Here is a 16,882-nt window from a genome sequence, read left to right as displayed (position 1 = left end):
TTTGTGGCATAAGATCATACATTTGTGTCACAGTGTCTCCTCCTTTCCTTGAGCATTGCTTGAAAACTGGCTTTTTAACCTACTCAAATGCTTCTTAGTAGATCCTTACAGCACATTAGGCACTAAAGGGAAGTCTCTTCAAATACAGGTCAGAGAGAGAAAATATGATCCTATGCAGGGTATGGTTTTGTTGGTTTTTGTTTAGAAATTTTAAGGCACTTTGATAGCATAGAATAAAAATACAAATAGACACTCTAACTGTGGAGTATTTTAACAGGGTGATCTGCCCTCTCAAGAGCCAATGGGCCTGGGACTAGCCAGTCCCCTTTTGAGTATCAGACTTAGTTGGGAATAGGATCAGGTGATTCCTATAAAGGGCTGAGCAAGCTCAGTTGGAGGGGGTGATGGGAAGCAGCCTCCTGGGGCAAGCCCTAGAGCAAGGGGGAAAGGCCTCTGGGTCCCCGGCAGCCTGCTTTGGTTAGGAAAATAGCATTGTGTTAGAAGAATAAAAGTGTGCCCTTAACACAGGGCTTGAACAGAGGTTCAAGTGTGGTGTCAGCTCTTTGTGTGCTAGGGAGGGAGCCTGTGCAATCTCTGCATGTGTACATTTACCTGTTTTCAGTACTAACTACTCCCCTGAATCAAGGGCAGTTACTCTACATTGATGTCGACGGGGGAAAATTCTCATCTGCTATTCTGCCCACTGACTCCACCTTCCCTGTTAACTAGCCACCTTACGCATATGAAATAAAACCATCATGCGTTTTTTTTTTTAATAGAACTGCCACAAATCTGAGAAATCGTCCCCGGGGAGTCTTCCTGATAAACATTTTCTCAGCTTTCAGAGTAACAGCTCACGCAAGCTCATGCTCAAATAAATTGGTTAGTCTCTAAGGTGCCACAAGTCCACATTTTCTCAGCATTTCCGCCTCCCGCCTTCAGGAGGGCCCACACCCGACTCCAGGGTTTAGTTTTCTCCTTTTCCCTGAGGTCGGAGGCGATTCCCTCACCCACGCGTGCAAACCGCCAGGAATCTATCCATGTGTCTGGCAAAGGATCATTCAAACCCCCTGCTGGAGAGGTGGGGTGGGAAGGGGAGTCCGTTGCCCTTGGGAGGGACCCACTGTTAACAGAGACGACTGGGGTGTGGACGGGGGAGATTGCCCGGGCTACGCTCTCTCCGACACTCAGAAGCCGGCCTCGCTCTGCCCCTCCCCAGGCAGGCCCCGGAACCTCGCGCTGGGTTTGGGCGCGCTCGTTCGCCCGCCCCGGGTCCACGCGCTCTCCGCGAACGTTCCGTGGCGTTCCACGTCCCCTCCCTCCGCCCCGCAGCAGACAGGGCCCAGCGCGCGGCAACGTGAGGCCCCGCGGCTTCGGAAGCTCGCCTCGCCGTCGGCCGCGGAGCCACGTGCGCCCTTCCAGAGCCATCCCCGACCCTCCTGCCCTCCCGCTCACGCCAATCTCCCGAAAATGCGTCTGAAAAGCCAGGTACCGCCCCTCCCCCCGCGCCCAACTGGCTCTACGGGTGGCCCGTGCCGCGAGCACCCCGCAACCTAGTCCCCTCTGGGTGGGGAGAAAGGGGGGGCATCTGTATTCATCGACTAACGCCCTCCCACGTAGATACTGGGGTGGGGGGATTTTTTAAAAAGAATATTCATTTGGGGGGAGGGTATGTGGTTTGAAAGCCTGTGCAGTTTGAACCCCCCCCCCTTTAGGGGAGGAAAATGTGCCAACCCCCCTTCTCCACCCACGCACCCCCACCTTAAAGCTGGCTTCCCACCTCTGCAGGAATCCCTCTTGTGACTTTAAAAAATAGTTTCTTCAGGAAACTTTCCCCCCTTTCTGGAAGAGGCAGGACAAAGGGAGAGGAAAGCAGAAGGACTACAGCAGGTGCTCTCCGCTTCTGCCTGCAAAGACTTGTTCCCCCCTTTCTGGAAGAGGCATGACAAAGGGAGGGGAAAGCAGAAGGGCTACAGCAGGTGCTCTCTGCTTCTGCCTGCAAAGACTTGTTTGCCAGAACACTGATGAGCTTAAAAAAAAGGTTAAGGGAACATTTAATTTCATTGCTGGAGCCTCTGGGTTACTTCTTTTTTCTTGTCCCACCATGTTTTGTAGTAGCCCACTTGTTCCAAGAATGTATGTGGAAGAAAATTTTGCTGACAGGATGGTGATCTCAGCCACCCGGTCCATCCATTACCCTTTTTCCATCAGTCAGGAATATCAGTTCAGCCATTTTCTTAATTTAGACTCTGATCTTATAAACTCTTACACAGGAATAATTCCTGTGAGCTAAAGTTCTTCAAGTTAAGCCCATTCATGTTTTTTTGGAGGATTCAGACTTGTCTCCAGTCCTTTCTGTTGTTAAGTCTGAAAGATCATTTTCAATGGGAAGATTTTTCTTTTAACTTTGGGTTTAACTTCAAGGGGGACAAGGTGAATAAGGTAGTACCTTTTAGTGGACCAGCTTCTGTTGATGAAAGAGACAAGCTTTTGAGTTTCACAGAGCTTTTCTTCAGGTTTGGGTTCCACCCAAACCAGGATCTGGGCACACCACTATTCACTTACTGACTGTGGAAACTTTGAGTAGAGCTGCACATGATGGCAGAATTCATGTTTGATATCTTAGCAGGGAGCACACATTTCTTATTCCAGTGTTTGTTCATTAAGTTGGTCAGTCCTCACTCTGAGACCTTATTCAGGTTTCTGCGTTATCTTTCTATATTATATGGAAGACCACATAATATTTCAGACAGGGTAGGGGTTCTCAAAATGTGGGTTGGGACCCCCAAGTGGGTCGCAAGCTCATTTTAATGGGGTTGCTAAGGCTGGTGTTAGCCTTGCTGGGGCCAGGGGCCGAAGCCCAAGCCCCACTGCCCAGGGTAAAGGTTACATGCCCTCTGCCCAGGGCAGAAGCCCTTGGGCTTCAGCTTTGCCCTCCCTCCCCCGTGCCCGGGGCGGCAGAGCTCCAGTAGGCTTGGTCTTTGGTCTCCTGTCCTGGGGTCGTATAGTAATTTTTGTTGTCAGAAGGGGGTCAAGTGAGTTTGTAATGAAGTTTGAGAACCACTGATTTATTACATACTGGCTATTCAATTTTGGGCCAAAATGTAGCCTTTTTGTTTGAAAAGAGGCCAGGGAGAGCAAATTAAGATGTTGGGTTTTGTAAAATTAAAAAATGTTTCCTTCCATTTTTTAATATTTATGGTTTGTTCCCTTGCATTGTTGGAATCTTAAGTACGAGAGAACTGTGCTAGTAAATGAGAAGCATAGCATGCAACAGACTCAAAGCAACAATGAAATTGACAGTCTGCTTTTACGTACAAGCTGAGTGAAGTGGAGAACAGCGAAGTAAGCCTACATAATGAAAAGTAAATTAGATTTTTAAAGTAGGTAATGTTTGAAGATGTTAGAAAGTTATCACATTTAATTCATTGATAATACTCTGAGGTGTTTCAGGAACAGATAAGGAAAGATAAATCATACCAAAATAATTTGTGACACTTAAAAAAAAAAATCAGTTCGATTGTGAAACTTATTTGCTATTCAGAGGAAAAGCCCTTTGCACAGAAGCATGCATTTACTCCATGTGCTGTGTAGAAAAACATTGCCTAAATGCAAAATGAGTATCTGGCTTTGGTAGTGGGGAGGTCTTTCCATTCATGAGGAGGTATGAATGCTCCCCTGGATGGTGGTGATGTGGGTGTTTTACACTCGTCGCCAGCCCCAGATTTGGTGTTGGTAGCAAGGAACTGAGCTTATGTACTTCCATTTTTATTTACATTTCAAGGATTCTTGCGGATTCAGTTAACATTTTTTAACCAAATGCTAGAAAGGAAATTTTATAAGTTTATTACTAAGTGCTGGAAGAGCAATAGCTCAAATTTAGAAGCTAGAACCTAAGTAGAATTTCAAGTTAAACCTATGGCTACAGAGCTGGTTTAAACAATATGAGTTTTCATGAGAGCCTGGGTGGGGAGGAAGAAGGTATGTCTGCTCCAAAGGATCTGCCTAACTGCTTTGTAAACCTGGGGGGTGGAGAGGTGTCACCAATCTGATGTCTTTGCAAAGGAACCAAAAATGCTGCTGCTGGTCCTGGGACCTCTTTTACTTTGGGAGCGGGGAGGGGGGGGAAGGTATACAGAGAACCACCATTGTTTGGGGCTGATAGGGAATTCAAACATGGAGATGGAAGAGCTATGGCCGATTGTCTCCTGGCTGTTCTGGGAGTAAATAGGACTCTTGATCTGTGTGTGTCATTTCTTTGTTTTGGGGGAGATAACTCATTTGTGTATCCCTCATGACAAATAAATGCAAAAGGACTGTGGAGGGTAAATAATTCCAAAACAACAAAATGGCAGCTCCGCTCCTATTTTGTATGACCTTTGTGAAGGGTAACTGGCTTCAAAACCTGATTCTCCCACTCTTCGCAGGAAGGGCCTGAGTATGAACTCTGCAGCCTCGTGAAACCTGTGACATAGTCACTGTTGCTCTTGCTAGCTCAGGGGTCAGATTGTGCTGGTATGTGGCAGCATACTGAACCAAAACTCTTCTGGGGAATCCATCAGCGTCTACTAAATTTAAGATGGTAGTTTTAAAAGTTGTGTCTGGCCCTTGTGGTTGCAGAGATGACTTTCCCGATGAAGACTATAGCAAATCTTCATTTAGATAGAAACAATAGATGGGAGAGACATATCAGCTTTACCAATTTTGCTCAATGGGGTGCTGATGCTGAAGTCTGAAGATAAAAATGTTGACATTTAAGTTAACTATTTCACTGCTGATCATTTTGGCAGTAGCATCCAGATACTGTGTGTGGAGCTTTCCCTTCTCTCCCACTGACTTCTGGGGCTATTACAGCTGGCAGTCAAAGGAGGAGGAAATAGCGCTTCATGTCCCCCTTACAGAATAAAGTCCATAGTGTATTTTTCTAAATAAGTTTAGATTGTTTCTGCTATTTATTTTTTTCTGTTTGAGTTTCCATCAGTATGAATTATTATACTCTACAAACAATTGGCATGGCGACAGTTTTGAAGAGCAGCAAAGGTATTTTGAATGTGAATGTATCCATGTGGAAATGTGGGTGGGAGAAGTAAAACTCTTTTAATTTTCACAGTTGAAGTCCTGTTAGCTGTGCCTGCCTTTCAATCTTAGGGGAAGTACATTCCCAACAGTAAACCTGTGTGAAACTTTGTCTGCTTTCTAAGCTGTCCTAGCTACCTGGATAATGGTAAAACATCTTGCAGAATTCAGTACCGATAGATGCTGATATCTTCACATCTAATCAGTAGTAAATATGGACCCATTCAGTATGTTAAGGGTATTATAATTATATACATCATAATAGAGTAATCCTGTTCAGCACAGAAGGATGGCTGTATAAAAGGAAGCTAGTCACAGGAAGGCATAATTTTCATGTTATCACATAAAGTTAAACTTACGTGCAATTCTCCTTGGTTCTGCCGTATCTTTAAATGATTTTTGCAATGGGAGAAACCCACTTTTAACAAAAAACAAAGAAAAAACCTAAGGATTTAACCAGCAAGCTAGAAAATGATGATTAAAAACTAATACTGACCAAAGAACTTCCTGATTGCTTACAATTAGCCTGTGTCCTTCATAGAACGGATCCAGAATTATTTTTCTTAGAAAGTACTGTATGTACACCAATGGGTTTTTTAAAATAGCTCTTGCTGATTTTCTCTTACAATTTCTAATTAAAAGTTGAGATGTATTTGATAATTTTGGTCTACCTTTTTAGGCTGTGTTCGGTTTATAAATGCTGCCTTAATACAGCACTGATCTTTCTCTGAGATCTTGCGTGGTAGTTTTCCTTTGGGTTTAAAGGAAATGATGATCAGCCTTATACATGTTCTGTTTCCAGGTGCCAGTAAAAGAGACTCTTTGAAAACGATAGCTCAACAAACAGACATTTAATGTTCTACTATGACCTACTACAGCTAGTCATAGATTGACTTTAAATTGCTGAGTGCTTAAAACCAGACCAAAATGCTAGTGAGTTTCTCGGGTTTCTTTAGTGGTTTGGTTTTGGGTTTTATTTTTCTTTGGTGGGGAAAGAGGGCTACAGTAGAGGATCTAAACAAATATATTTGTTGTTTGTAACCTGTTTTTTGTCTATTTATTCCCCAAAACCTGTTTGTTGCTGATGTAACATGAAATCAAATAGAACATTTTTTAATCTCTTGAAAGAAGGAATATCATGCTGAAAGTCACTGTATATTATGTAGTATAAAGAGCATTACTTTGAGTCAGGCTTGGTGCCCCATTATCAAAAGGTGACAGTTACAAAATATTACAGTTGCTTATTCACATAATTGATGCAGGTTTGTGAAATTCCGAAAGCGTCTGTAGTCTTGTTGAAAGAATAAATTTATTTTTAAAAGATAAAACGTTTTTAAAAGACCACATCAGTACTTCTTTAGAATTAGAAAAAATAATGATATGAGCACTTCAGTACCCTGATGTGATTTTAAATTTGGTATAAGCTGGTGATTTGGGGGTTGTGACTGTTCATTTTCAGATTTGTTCTGTTTTAGTACGCTACCTTGACACTGAAAAGAAAAAGGCAAAATAAACAAAAACTATATTTTGCACTCTTGTTTTCTCTCTGCTGATTATGTAGCAACAGTAGTTAATTAACAGTATTATTCTCAGAGCTGTGCTGACATTATTGCCAGTATACTAGAACGGAAGCAAAAAGGCCATATACATTCTGCGTTCAATTAAAAGGGTGAAAAATATTTATGTTTGCCAAGTTAAAAGGGAGAAAATAGAGATTAGACCATAGGACTAACAGTCAGGATTCTTGGGTTCTATTCCTGGCTTTTTCCCAGATTCTCTTCGGGAGCTTGAACAAGTCACTTAAGACTGTTCTACACTTAAGTTTTACTTGCATCGCTATGTCAGTTAGGGGCGTGATTTTTTTTTCTTTGTTTAAGGTGGTGGATTTGATTTAAATCACTAGTCAGGAAGACTCAATGTAATCATGGTTTTCTACATAAAAGTACATTCTTGTTAGTTGTTATAACCTTAGAAGGTACACACTATACATTTTTAAACAGTGATTTATTCTGAAAACTTTTCAGATCAGTTTTACAGCTATATCAGAAAATGAATGATTGTTTGGTTATTTCATTTACCAAAGGTAATTGAAGCAGATAGTTCACCTCCCAATGACTTCATAAATATCTCCAACAGATTAATCATTAATATTTGGAGGATTTTCTTGCCATGCTGTATTAGGAGGAGAACATCACCAGACAGACGTTTAAATTGTTTTAGTTAAATAAAACAACAATGTTAAGTATTCTGGATTTTTTTCTTCAACAGCAAACATATAATATTATAACAAAACAAGCATATGTCCCTCACTTCTCACATTTATTTCCAGACTTCTTCTCCTTGTCCAGATCTGTTCCACCCCCAACAATCTTCTATTCATTTAAATTTTTGAAACTTTGAACTTTTAGAGCGAGGTAAGGGATTGACTCTGTGTACACAAATTTGCAGAGGGACAATAGAGTTGAGGTCTGTTATTTCTCACCTCTATATATTATTTATTTATTTAAAAACATTTTTGCTGTTAACAAGCATGTTACTTCTGGAGACACACATCCACAGTTTGAGACCTGCAAAACTAAACATCTCTGATGGTATCTTCTAGACTGAGCACTGAGCCATATTGGGTAGATAGAAAGATTAACCTAAATGATCTATACAGAAGGGCCCTGGAACCCCATAAGATTGGGTCCCTAATCCATGAACTATTGGAACTCATTTACAAAACTTTTCTTAAACATTACATGAATATATTGTCTCATACTCTAGAATTAGAATTTATAATCCTTATTCCATGATGAGATATCTTTGAGCTATAATGTATCTTAATTAAACTATCTTTAGATAGGCTTTTTCCTCAAAAACCTTTTTATCAAAACAATCGTTGATTTTTTATCTGCCCTGTTTTTTAACCAACATAGCTATGCCAATGGAAGCCCACATGTAGATGCGGTTATACTGGTATAAACTCTATTGGTATGAGTGCTTTTTAACTGCATTCACACAAGAGGTTTGTAGTTATAGCTAACTGATGACTAAACCAGGAAGACACTCAGTGCTGATAAAGCCTTAAGGGGGCCTGATGTTTGTAAAGCCTGATTCAATTGGTGTGATTTTAGGGTGGGACTTTCAAAGGAGCCTAAGGGGATCAGACCACCAATTCCCATTAACCCTCGTATGCCCCACTGAACATCTCTTAGTACTTGTGTATCTGATTTGATGGTTCCTTCAGGTACTTGGGGCTTGTCTACACTGACAATTTACAGCGCTGCAACTTTCTCGCTCAGGGGTGTGAAAAAACACCCCCCTGAGCACAGCAAGTTTCAACGCTGTAAAGTGCCAGTGTAAACAATGCACCAGCACTGGGAGCCGTACGTTTCGTTGAGGTGGGAGAGGCACTGTGCCGTGACCACACAAGCCACGTTAAAGCGCTGCCAGTGTAGACTAGCCCTTAGACTTGTGTAATTTTCTGATCCTCTGTGTCCCAGTTGAGTTGTTTATAAGATGCAGAACTCTTGCCTGTGGAGTGTTTGAGAACACTGGATGAAAGGCCCTAGATAACTGAAAAGTGATATTATTATGACATGCTCCAAGACCCCTCTTCATTTCTTCCATAATACAGTTAGCCTAATGGTAGCAAAAAGCACCCTCTGGATATACACAGACAGAAATAAATTCAAGTTTGTGGCCCTTCACGGGTTCTCAAAGACCTTGCTGAGAGTAAGTGTATTTCGCTGGTTGGTCAGGAGAGGCCTAAATCTTGGTACAAGGAGAGTCCATGCCATACTTTCCTAATTTGCTCTGTTGTGAGGAAGCTCAAGGCTAGTGAATTTGAAAGAGATAGTGCCAAAACCTTTGGAGTAATTTGATTGGTGGTGCCTCTTTACTCATATGAGATCAGTGAATGACCTTGCAGCTTCAGAGAGTTTTGTTTTTTTTTTTTAAAGTGTTTTTAAAGTTAGTAATGTTCTGAATGCTCCTCTTACACAGGTCATCTGGGTTCAGAGCATTATTCTAAAGTTGCAGGATTTTGTAATATTATATGCAGGTAACCTTTAAAACATGGGTTTATGGAGAGGTGAAATAGTATTTCTGTCAGTGTCTTGTATAACACTGGCAAAAGGGTGAGTGAGAAGTTCAGCAGCAATAAATCCTGCCTATGTAGAGTGAGACTTCATGCCGTGCTAGAGAGCTCCAGTCCATCAGCTAGACTTCACAGGCAATGGAAATTGCCTTTATTCTTTTAAATGACTCGACATCTCTTCTTTCTCGAATCCGTCCTATTTTCCCACCATCGTATGCTGACTCAACAGCAAGGCTATGTGTAGTTATACGCCACAGTGAAACGCACGCTGTGTCCACATGGTGGTGTGTAGCTGTGTGTGTCAGTGAAAGGCTCTGGCAGAGGAGAGACAGCAGGGAAAGGCTTCAGCCTCTCACTGGTTGGAGCCTTTCCATTCTGCCAGAGTTTCTCTGCAGCAGGGAGCTGGCAGAGCCTTTCCACACTGCCTCCCCTCCTCCAGAGCCTTTCTTCGCTGCTGGAGTCTTCCTGCGATGGATAAAGGCTCCTGCAGCAGGACACTACACTGTTAAAAATAGCAGTGTTGATTGCGAGGCACAACTTGGGCAAAAAGAGGGCTGTGTAGCCTACAACCTTTGGGCATTACTTTACTCTCCTAAGCTGTGCCTCACTGTCTGCACTGCTGGTGGGCTACACAAGTATGTATGCTACATACTGCCGAAAGAAGCATACAGTATAGATGCACCTTAACTCTCAGGCCAGCCAGGTTTCCACTTCATCAGCAGGACCTTAAAGGGAGAGAACTTGCTGTCCGTCCACATTTCCCACAGCTGGCAGGGTGACTGTAGGGGTGAGAAACTCACTGCCTGGCCCAGATATCTTCTTCTGGTAGCAGAAGGGAAGGAAGCTAATAGCCAGGCTTCCCCTCCCTATTCTTCCCCACCCCCCTTTTATGCTCTGACCTTGTATGCTGTGACAGCATAGAACACACCCCGCCACTCCCCTTACACAGATGGTCTAGTTAATGAGTAAATTTCTGAAGGAAATAGAGATGTGAATCAGGGTGATTAACATAACATCCATTGCTACATTTAAAAATCAGATCAAAAAGTAAATGCAGGAGCTCTGTGTAGGATGATTTATAGGTCTTTTTTAAAAAAAATTCTATCGAGACTTTTAGATGGTCTCTTCCCCTCCCCACCAAGTATTGGGGCTGGACAGGGGGGTTTCAAGATAGACTAGATAAAAAATTAAATGTTAATCATCCACTAAATGCTTTCAGAGATTAATTAAGGGTGTACAGATTATTGTCCTCCTACCATCCATGTTCTCTAAAATCAAGTTTCTTCACCTCCTGTCCTCGGTGAAAGGCTCTTTTTCCTGTCTGCGCAGTTATGCCTTTCACTTTTTAAGCTTCTCTTGTTGGTTTTATATGATTCCCTCCTCCCTATCCATTCTGTTGATACTCTTATTTACAGTCACATCATCCAGCAAGATGAAGGGAAGTTTGAAACCCTTTCCTGTAAAGCTTTTCACAGGGACAGAGTAATCCTGCCTGCAGACTCTGGTTTCTTTCCTGTTGAAATTTCAGACTCTCATTTAAGAGAGGAAATGGTTTTCCTCTGTGTTTTAGAACCTGCTCTTCTGATGAGGACACATTGAGGTACAGGCTAGACATTAGGAAGGAACTTGAAATATTGGGCCCAATCCTCAGTTAGAATTTCACAGTGAAAGTCCAGGTGATGTGCAAAGGTGGCTTTCACACTAATTTACATTCCCCTGATTCTCCTGCTGCTCTGTGTAGGCTGTTTCTTTTGCAGCCTCTTCCCACTGAAGCCTCCTCTCTCTGTCCATTTCAACACAACATAAGAGAGCCAAAAATGCAGTTTAGGATGAGTGTGCCATTGGGGATGTCAGAATCATAGAAGAGTAGGGTTGAAAGAGACCTCAGGAGGAGAGACCTCAAAGCAGGACCAACACCAACTAAATCATCCCAGCCAGGGCGTTGTCAAGACTGGCCTTAAAAACCTCTAAGGATTGAGATTCCACCATCTCCCTAGGTAACCCATTCCAGAGGTTCACCACCTTCCTAGTGAAATAGTGTTTCCTAATATCCAACCTAGACCTCCCCCACTGCAACTTGAGACCATTGCTCCTTGTTCTGTCATCTGCTACCGTTGAGAACAGCCGAGCACCATTCTCTTTGGAACCCCCCTTCAGGTAGTTGAGGGCTGCTATCAAATCCCACCTCACTCTTCTCTTCTGCAGACTAAACAAGCCCAGTTCCCTCAGCCTCTCCGCATAAGTGATGTGCCCCAGCCCCTTAATCATTTTTGTTGCCCTCCACTGGGCTCTCTCCAATTTGTGGAGGCCCAAAACTGGACACGGTACTCCAGATGTGGCCTCACCAGTGCCGAATAGAGGGAAATAATCACTTCCCTCGATCTTCTGGCAGTGCTTCTACTAATGCAGCCCAATATGCCGTTCGCCTTCTTGCCAACAAGGACACACTGCTGACTCATATCCAACTTCTCATCCACTGTAATCCCCGGGTCCTTTTCTGCAGAATTGCTGCGTAGCCAGTCGGTCCCCAGCCTGTAGCAGTGCATGGGATCCTTCTGTCCTAAGTGCAGGACTCTGCACTTGTCCTTGTTGAACCTCATCAGATTTCTTTTGGCCCAATCCTCCAATTTGTCTAGGTCACTCTGGACCCTATCGCTACTCTCCAGCATATCTACCTCTCCCCCATCTTAGTGTCATCTCCAAACTTGCTGAGGGTGCAATCCACACCATTATCCAGATCATTAATAAAGGCAGGTTTCAGAGTAACAGCCGTGTTAGTCTGTATTCGCAAAAAGAAAAGGAGTACTTGTGGCACCTTAGAGACTAACCAATTTATCTGAGCATAAGCTTTCGTGAGCTACAGCTCACTTCATCGGACGCATACTGTGGAAAGTACACAAGACCTTTTTATACACACAAAGCATGAAAAAATGGGTGTTTACCATTACAAAAGGTTTTCTCTCCCCCCACCCCACTCTCCGGCTGGTAATAGCTTATCTAAAGTGATCACTCTCCTTACAATGTGTATGATAATCAAGTTGGGCCATTTCCAGCACAGATCCAGGTTTTCTCTCCCCTCCCCCACACACAAACCCACTCTCCTGTGAGTGGGTTTGTGTGTGGGGGAGGGGAGAGAGAACCTGGATCTGTGCTGGAAATGGCCCAACTTGATTATCATACACATTGTAAGGAGAGTGATCACTTTAGATAAGCTATTACCAGCCGGAGAGTGGGGTGGGGGGAGAGAAAACCTTTTGTAATGGTAAACACCCATTTTTTCATGCTTTGTGTGTATAAAAAGGTCTTGTGTACTTTCCACAGTATGCGTCCGATAAAGTGAGCTGTAGCTCACGAAAGCTTATGCTCAGATAAATTGGTTAGTCTCTAAGGTGCCACAAGTACTCCTTTTCTTTTATCATTAATAAAGATGTTGAACAAAACCGGCAAGAATACTGTGGAAGACTATATTAAAAGCTTTTGCTAAAGTCAAGATATATCACGTCCACTGCTTTCCCCACATCCACAGAGCCAGTTATCTCATCATGGAAGGCAGTCAGCTTGGTCAGGTATGACTTGCCCTTGGTGAATCCATGTTGACTGTTCCTGATCACCTTCCTCTCCTCCAAGTGCTTCAAAATGGTTTCCTTGAGGACCTGCTGCATGCTTTTTCCGGGGACTGAGGTGAGGCTGACCAGTCTGTAGTTCTCTGGGTTCTCCTTCCCTTTTTTAAAAGATGGGCACTATATTTGCCTTTTTCCAATTGTCCGGGACCTCCCCTGATCGCCACGAGTTTTCAGAGATAATGGCCAATGGCTCTGCAATCACATCCACTTCCCATTCTCCTCACTGGCACCCCTCTTCCTCTGTTAAATCTGCAATGGGGATCATGTGTGGCTTGAGCCCTCTCGTTAGCTCTGCAGCACTGGAGGATGACCCTTATGGTGGGCTGGTTTTGGGGGGCAGATTATTCCTGTGTTGGTGGGCAAAGTAGATATGCTCGGGAAAGAGGCCTCTTGAACACTCACAATCTTTCCATAAAAGCAATCTCTTATTTCGTTGTATTTGAGGATGTGAAGGGGTTCTGCGGTTTTATCGAGGGCTTTAACTAAATGGATTAAGGGTTGATGGTGTTTTTAGAGATTATTCTGTCAGGGTAATGTGAGCTTCTTGGGCAGAAGGAAGAGGCACACACTTTGGAAACTTTCACACTTCCATTTTCAGTACATAGGTCCATATTTAAAAAAAAATGCTTGAATTTAGACTCCTAAATAAGTGGCATGATTTTCGAAGTGTTGAGTCCTCAGTAGTCCCCAGCAATGTCAGTGGAAATTATTGGTTAATATTTTCATCACATTTTACATTTATATGATGCCTTTAATCCAAAAGGTCCCAAACCACTTCACAAACTGAAATTTCCATGTTAGCTGCTAAAGCACACTGTTATATAGTGCACAGTCATACTGCTTGACACTGTAGGACAGAAGGTAAAAGATACCCTATGCAGTTTCAATTTCGGGGAAGAACTGAGAGGGAAGAGAATAAGTACATTCATTGGAATTTTGCTGGGGCACCAACACTGAAAGTTTTTCTCTGTGAAAAGTGCTGTAGGATAATTTCTCCCATTAAGACAGCCCTATGCTTATGAAAATTTTAAAAACAGGCTAACATCTCCTCTTAATATTAAAGGTTTTTTTAAAATATGAATTTTCTTTTACTTGGTAGGCCAACAGCTGTTACTGGCTCTCCCATGAAACACATTTTAAAAAGTGTATTTTCACCTCATGCACTGTAATATTTTTAGGTTCCATTGCACATCTTTGGAACAATGTTAAAAATAGAGCTCTTCTAGTTTGTTAGGTGAGTGTTCAATAAGGGATCTTTAAAAATGTCAGAAGTACAATTAAGCTTTATCTGAACAGATCAGAGTATGTCTAGGCACACGTTCCAAAGCATCCAGTGATACTATTAAAAGAAAGATTGCTTGTTGTTTACTTGTAATACTAAGGTTAAATGGTTAGGAAGTGGAAGAATGTATATGTCTCGTTGCAATATTTAACTTGGCTAGTTATATCAGTTACATCTTGTTTTCCTGTGTTTCCTTTTGAATGCGTGCTTTAATAAAACGTATTAAATGCATATCAGACATACAGAACAAGCAATATGACTGAGGCCTGGTCTACATGACACAGGTCAACGCAAGGTGGGTCAAGTAAGCAGGAAGTTGCCCCTTTGCTTTAAAGCTCTGCGAACTGGCACTGTGCTCTATCAGTCCCAAGCAGAAGAGAGACTGTAGTGCTTACAACTTTTGGGGATCAAGGGGAGTGAGTTCAGTATCTTACGTTTCAATTTCTCTCGTGAATACACTGACAGTGGTAGCTCTGTGTGTTGTGTCTGCAGCTGCTGCATTGTGGCTGTGATGTTGCACCTCCTAATGCTTTATGGAAATATGCTTATGAATGTAAATATGACATAACTGGAATATGTTTTATGCTACATATGCCATGTAACATATATCTCTGTAAAGGTTATGATCTACTGAATATATTCATCCTATTTGTATGCATGTATCATTTTTGTATTCAAAATTATGAATATTGGCTGTGTACTTGTTTGATTTTAAGTAGCCTTAGTAAGGCATTTGGTCAGCTTCTTTAGAAAGGAATTTGCAAGTTAAGTGCCCAATCAAGAAACACTTAATGAACAATGGAACTTGGAAGACTCCAATCCACATAAGAAGTCTACTTGAGGACGTTTAAGGTAGCAGGTGAACAATGGCTGCTACCTGTAAGTTCTGATTCATGCATGGACATGTGACTCCAAAACTCCATTTTGTAGCTGGATTCTACACGGGGAGAGAGGGTGTCCCCCACAAGAGAGTCTATTTAAACCCCTGGGAGACCCCTCCATTTTGTCTTCAGCTGGCTCAAGAGAGAGTCTCTCCACCCCCCAAAGGATACCTGAAGGAAAGTGGAACAAAGGACAGTAACCATGGGGGTATGAGTGATTGTTGGACCCAGACTAGAAGGAGCCTAGTCTGAAAAAGAATTTTACTGGAACATCTCTGAGGGTGAGAGTTCATCTGTAATCATTGTCTTACTGTATTAGGTTTAGACTTGCGTGTTTTATTTTGTTTGGTAATTTACTTTGTTCTGTCTGTTTTACTTGGAACTACTTAAATCCTATTCTTTGTATTTAATAAAATCACCTTTTACTTTTTTACTTACTTAATTAATTAATTAACCCAGAGTATGCATTAATACCGGGGGAGGGGCAAACAGCAGTGCATATCTCTCTATCAGTGTCATAGAGAGCGAACAGTTTATGAGTATTATGGATGTATTTGGGGTTTGGATCCCATTGGGAGCTGGGCATCTGAGTGTTAGAGACAGGAACACTTCTTAAGCTGTTTTCAGTTAAGGCTGCAGCTTTTAGGGGACATGGTTCAGACCTGGGTCTGGGTTTGCAGCAAGCTAGCATGTCTGGCTCAAACCATGCAGGGCACTGAAGTCCCAAGCTGCCAGGGGAAACAGGCTCTGGGGTAGTCTCAGCACATCAGTTGGCAGTTCCCAAGGGGTTTTCTGTGATCCAAACCATCATAGCGGCCTTCAGAATTTCCCTCTTCACACTCATGGAACTCTTGAGCCAGACAAGGAGAAGACAGAAGGCGGCTCAGGATGACTTGTTCCAGGAGATCCTGCAAGCCATTGCTGCATCAGGGAACGAGCCCAGGGCTTGAAGAATCACCCTTGCAGACAACATGGTCTAGGTTAGAGGAGAAAGGAAAAGGAGAGGGACATGCAGCAGGAGTTGTTTGCGCTTCTCAGACAGCAGACAGAGATGCTACAGACTCTGGTGGACCTGTAGGTTCAACAATCCCATGCTCGCCTCCATCTCCAGCCCATATCGGGATCTCGCTATACCTACCACCACCCAACATGCCACATGGCATGAGGGGGTCAGTGCACTACTCTTATCACTCCTCCAAGGGGACATTGCAGAAAATAACAGCTTCACATACACCAACCGTGTCTCACAGATCACCATATGTGTACCTGAAATGGAAATGACTGTTCTTTCCTCTTCAAAAGTTCTGTTCGGTTAATTTATTAAGTTTTATTAAGTTCTGAATTTTTTTTATTTGCCTGGTTCATGTTACGGAATAAAATTCTATTTTTTGGAACATAGTTCATCTTTCTTAGTTCACAATTCATGCTGGCTGGCAATGAACAGGTCTGACAGCAATCAATTTCCTGTTACTGCACTGTGTCACAGAACCCATAACACCATTCAAAAACAATATTAATAGGTGCATTGACGATGTTAGATTCCTACATACACAGTAATCACTGCAAGATTAATTCCAGGCCACAAAAGAGAGAGGCCATGCAGATTGTATTACAGCAACACACACTGCTATGGCTCACTATTAAAAAGGTCTTTCAAAGCCTCCCTGAGCCATATAGTTCTACACTGAGCTCTTCTAATAGCCCTTCTATCTGGCTGTTCAAATTCAGCAGACAGCTGCTCTGCCTCCACAGCTGGGGGAAACGTTTCCCCCTTTGCTTCACAGATGCCATGCAGGACATAGCAGGCACCTATAACCATTGAGCTGTTTTGCTCACTGAGATCCAGTCTTGTAAATAAACAATGCCAGTGTTACTTACTCCTTCTCATAACACGAGAACTAGGGGTTACCAAATGAAATTAATAGGCAGCAGATTTAAA

General features: G+C 42.6%; 1 protein-coding gene across 1 annotated transcript in view; it reads left to right on the top strand.

Moving 5' to 3' along the window:
* Positions 1 to 1,342: 1,342 nt before the first annotated feature.
* ELAVL4 (ELAV like RNA binding protein 4) overlaps positions 1,343 to 16,882 on the top strand; it is a 96,898-nt gene continuing 81,358 nt past the window's right edge. Inside the window, exon 1 of the mRNA XM_074961765.1 lies at positions 1,343 to 1,488. Coding sequence (XP_074817866.1) covers positions 1,471 to 1,488 — 18 coding nt within the window. The 5' untranslated portion in view covers positions 1,343 to 1,470. The remainder of the gene's footprint in view (positions 1,489 to 16,882) is intronic.

This window comes from Natator depressus, chromosome 8 (assembly GCF_965152275.1).
Source record: "Natator depressus isolate rNatDep1 chromosome 8, rNatDep2.hap1, whole genome shotgun sequence".
Taxonomy (NCBI): Eukaryota; Metazoa; Chordata; order Testudines; family Cheloniidae; genus Natator; species Natator depressus.
The sequence above is the reverse complement of the archived record's forward strand: the minus strand, read 5'-3'. Positions and strand labels throughout refer to the sequence as shown.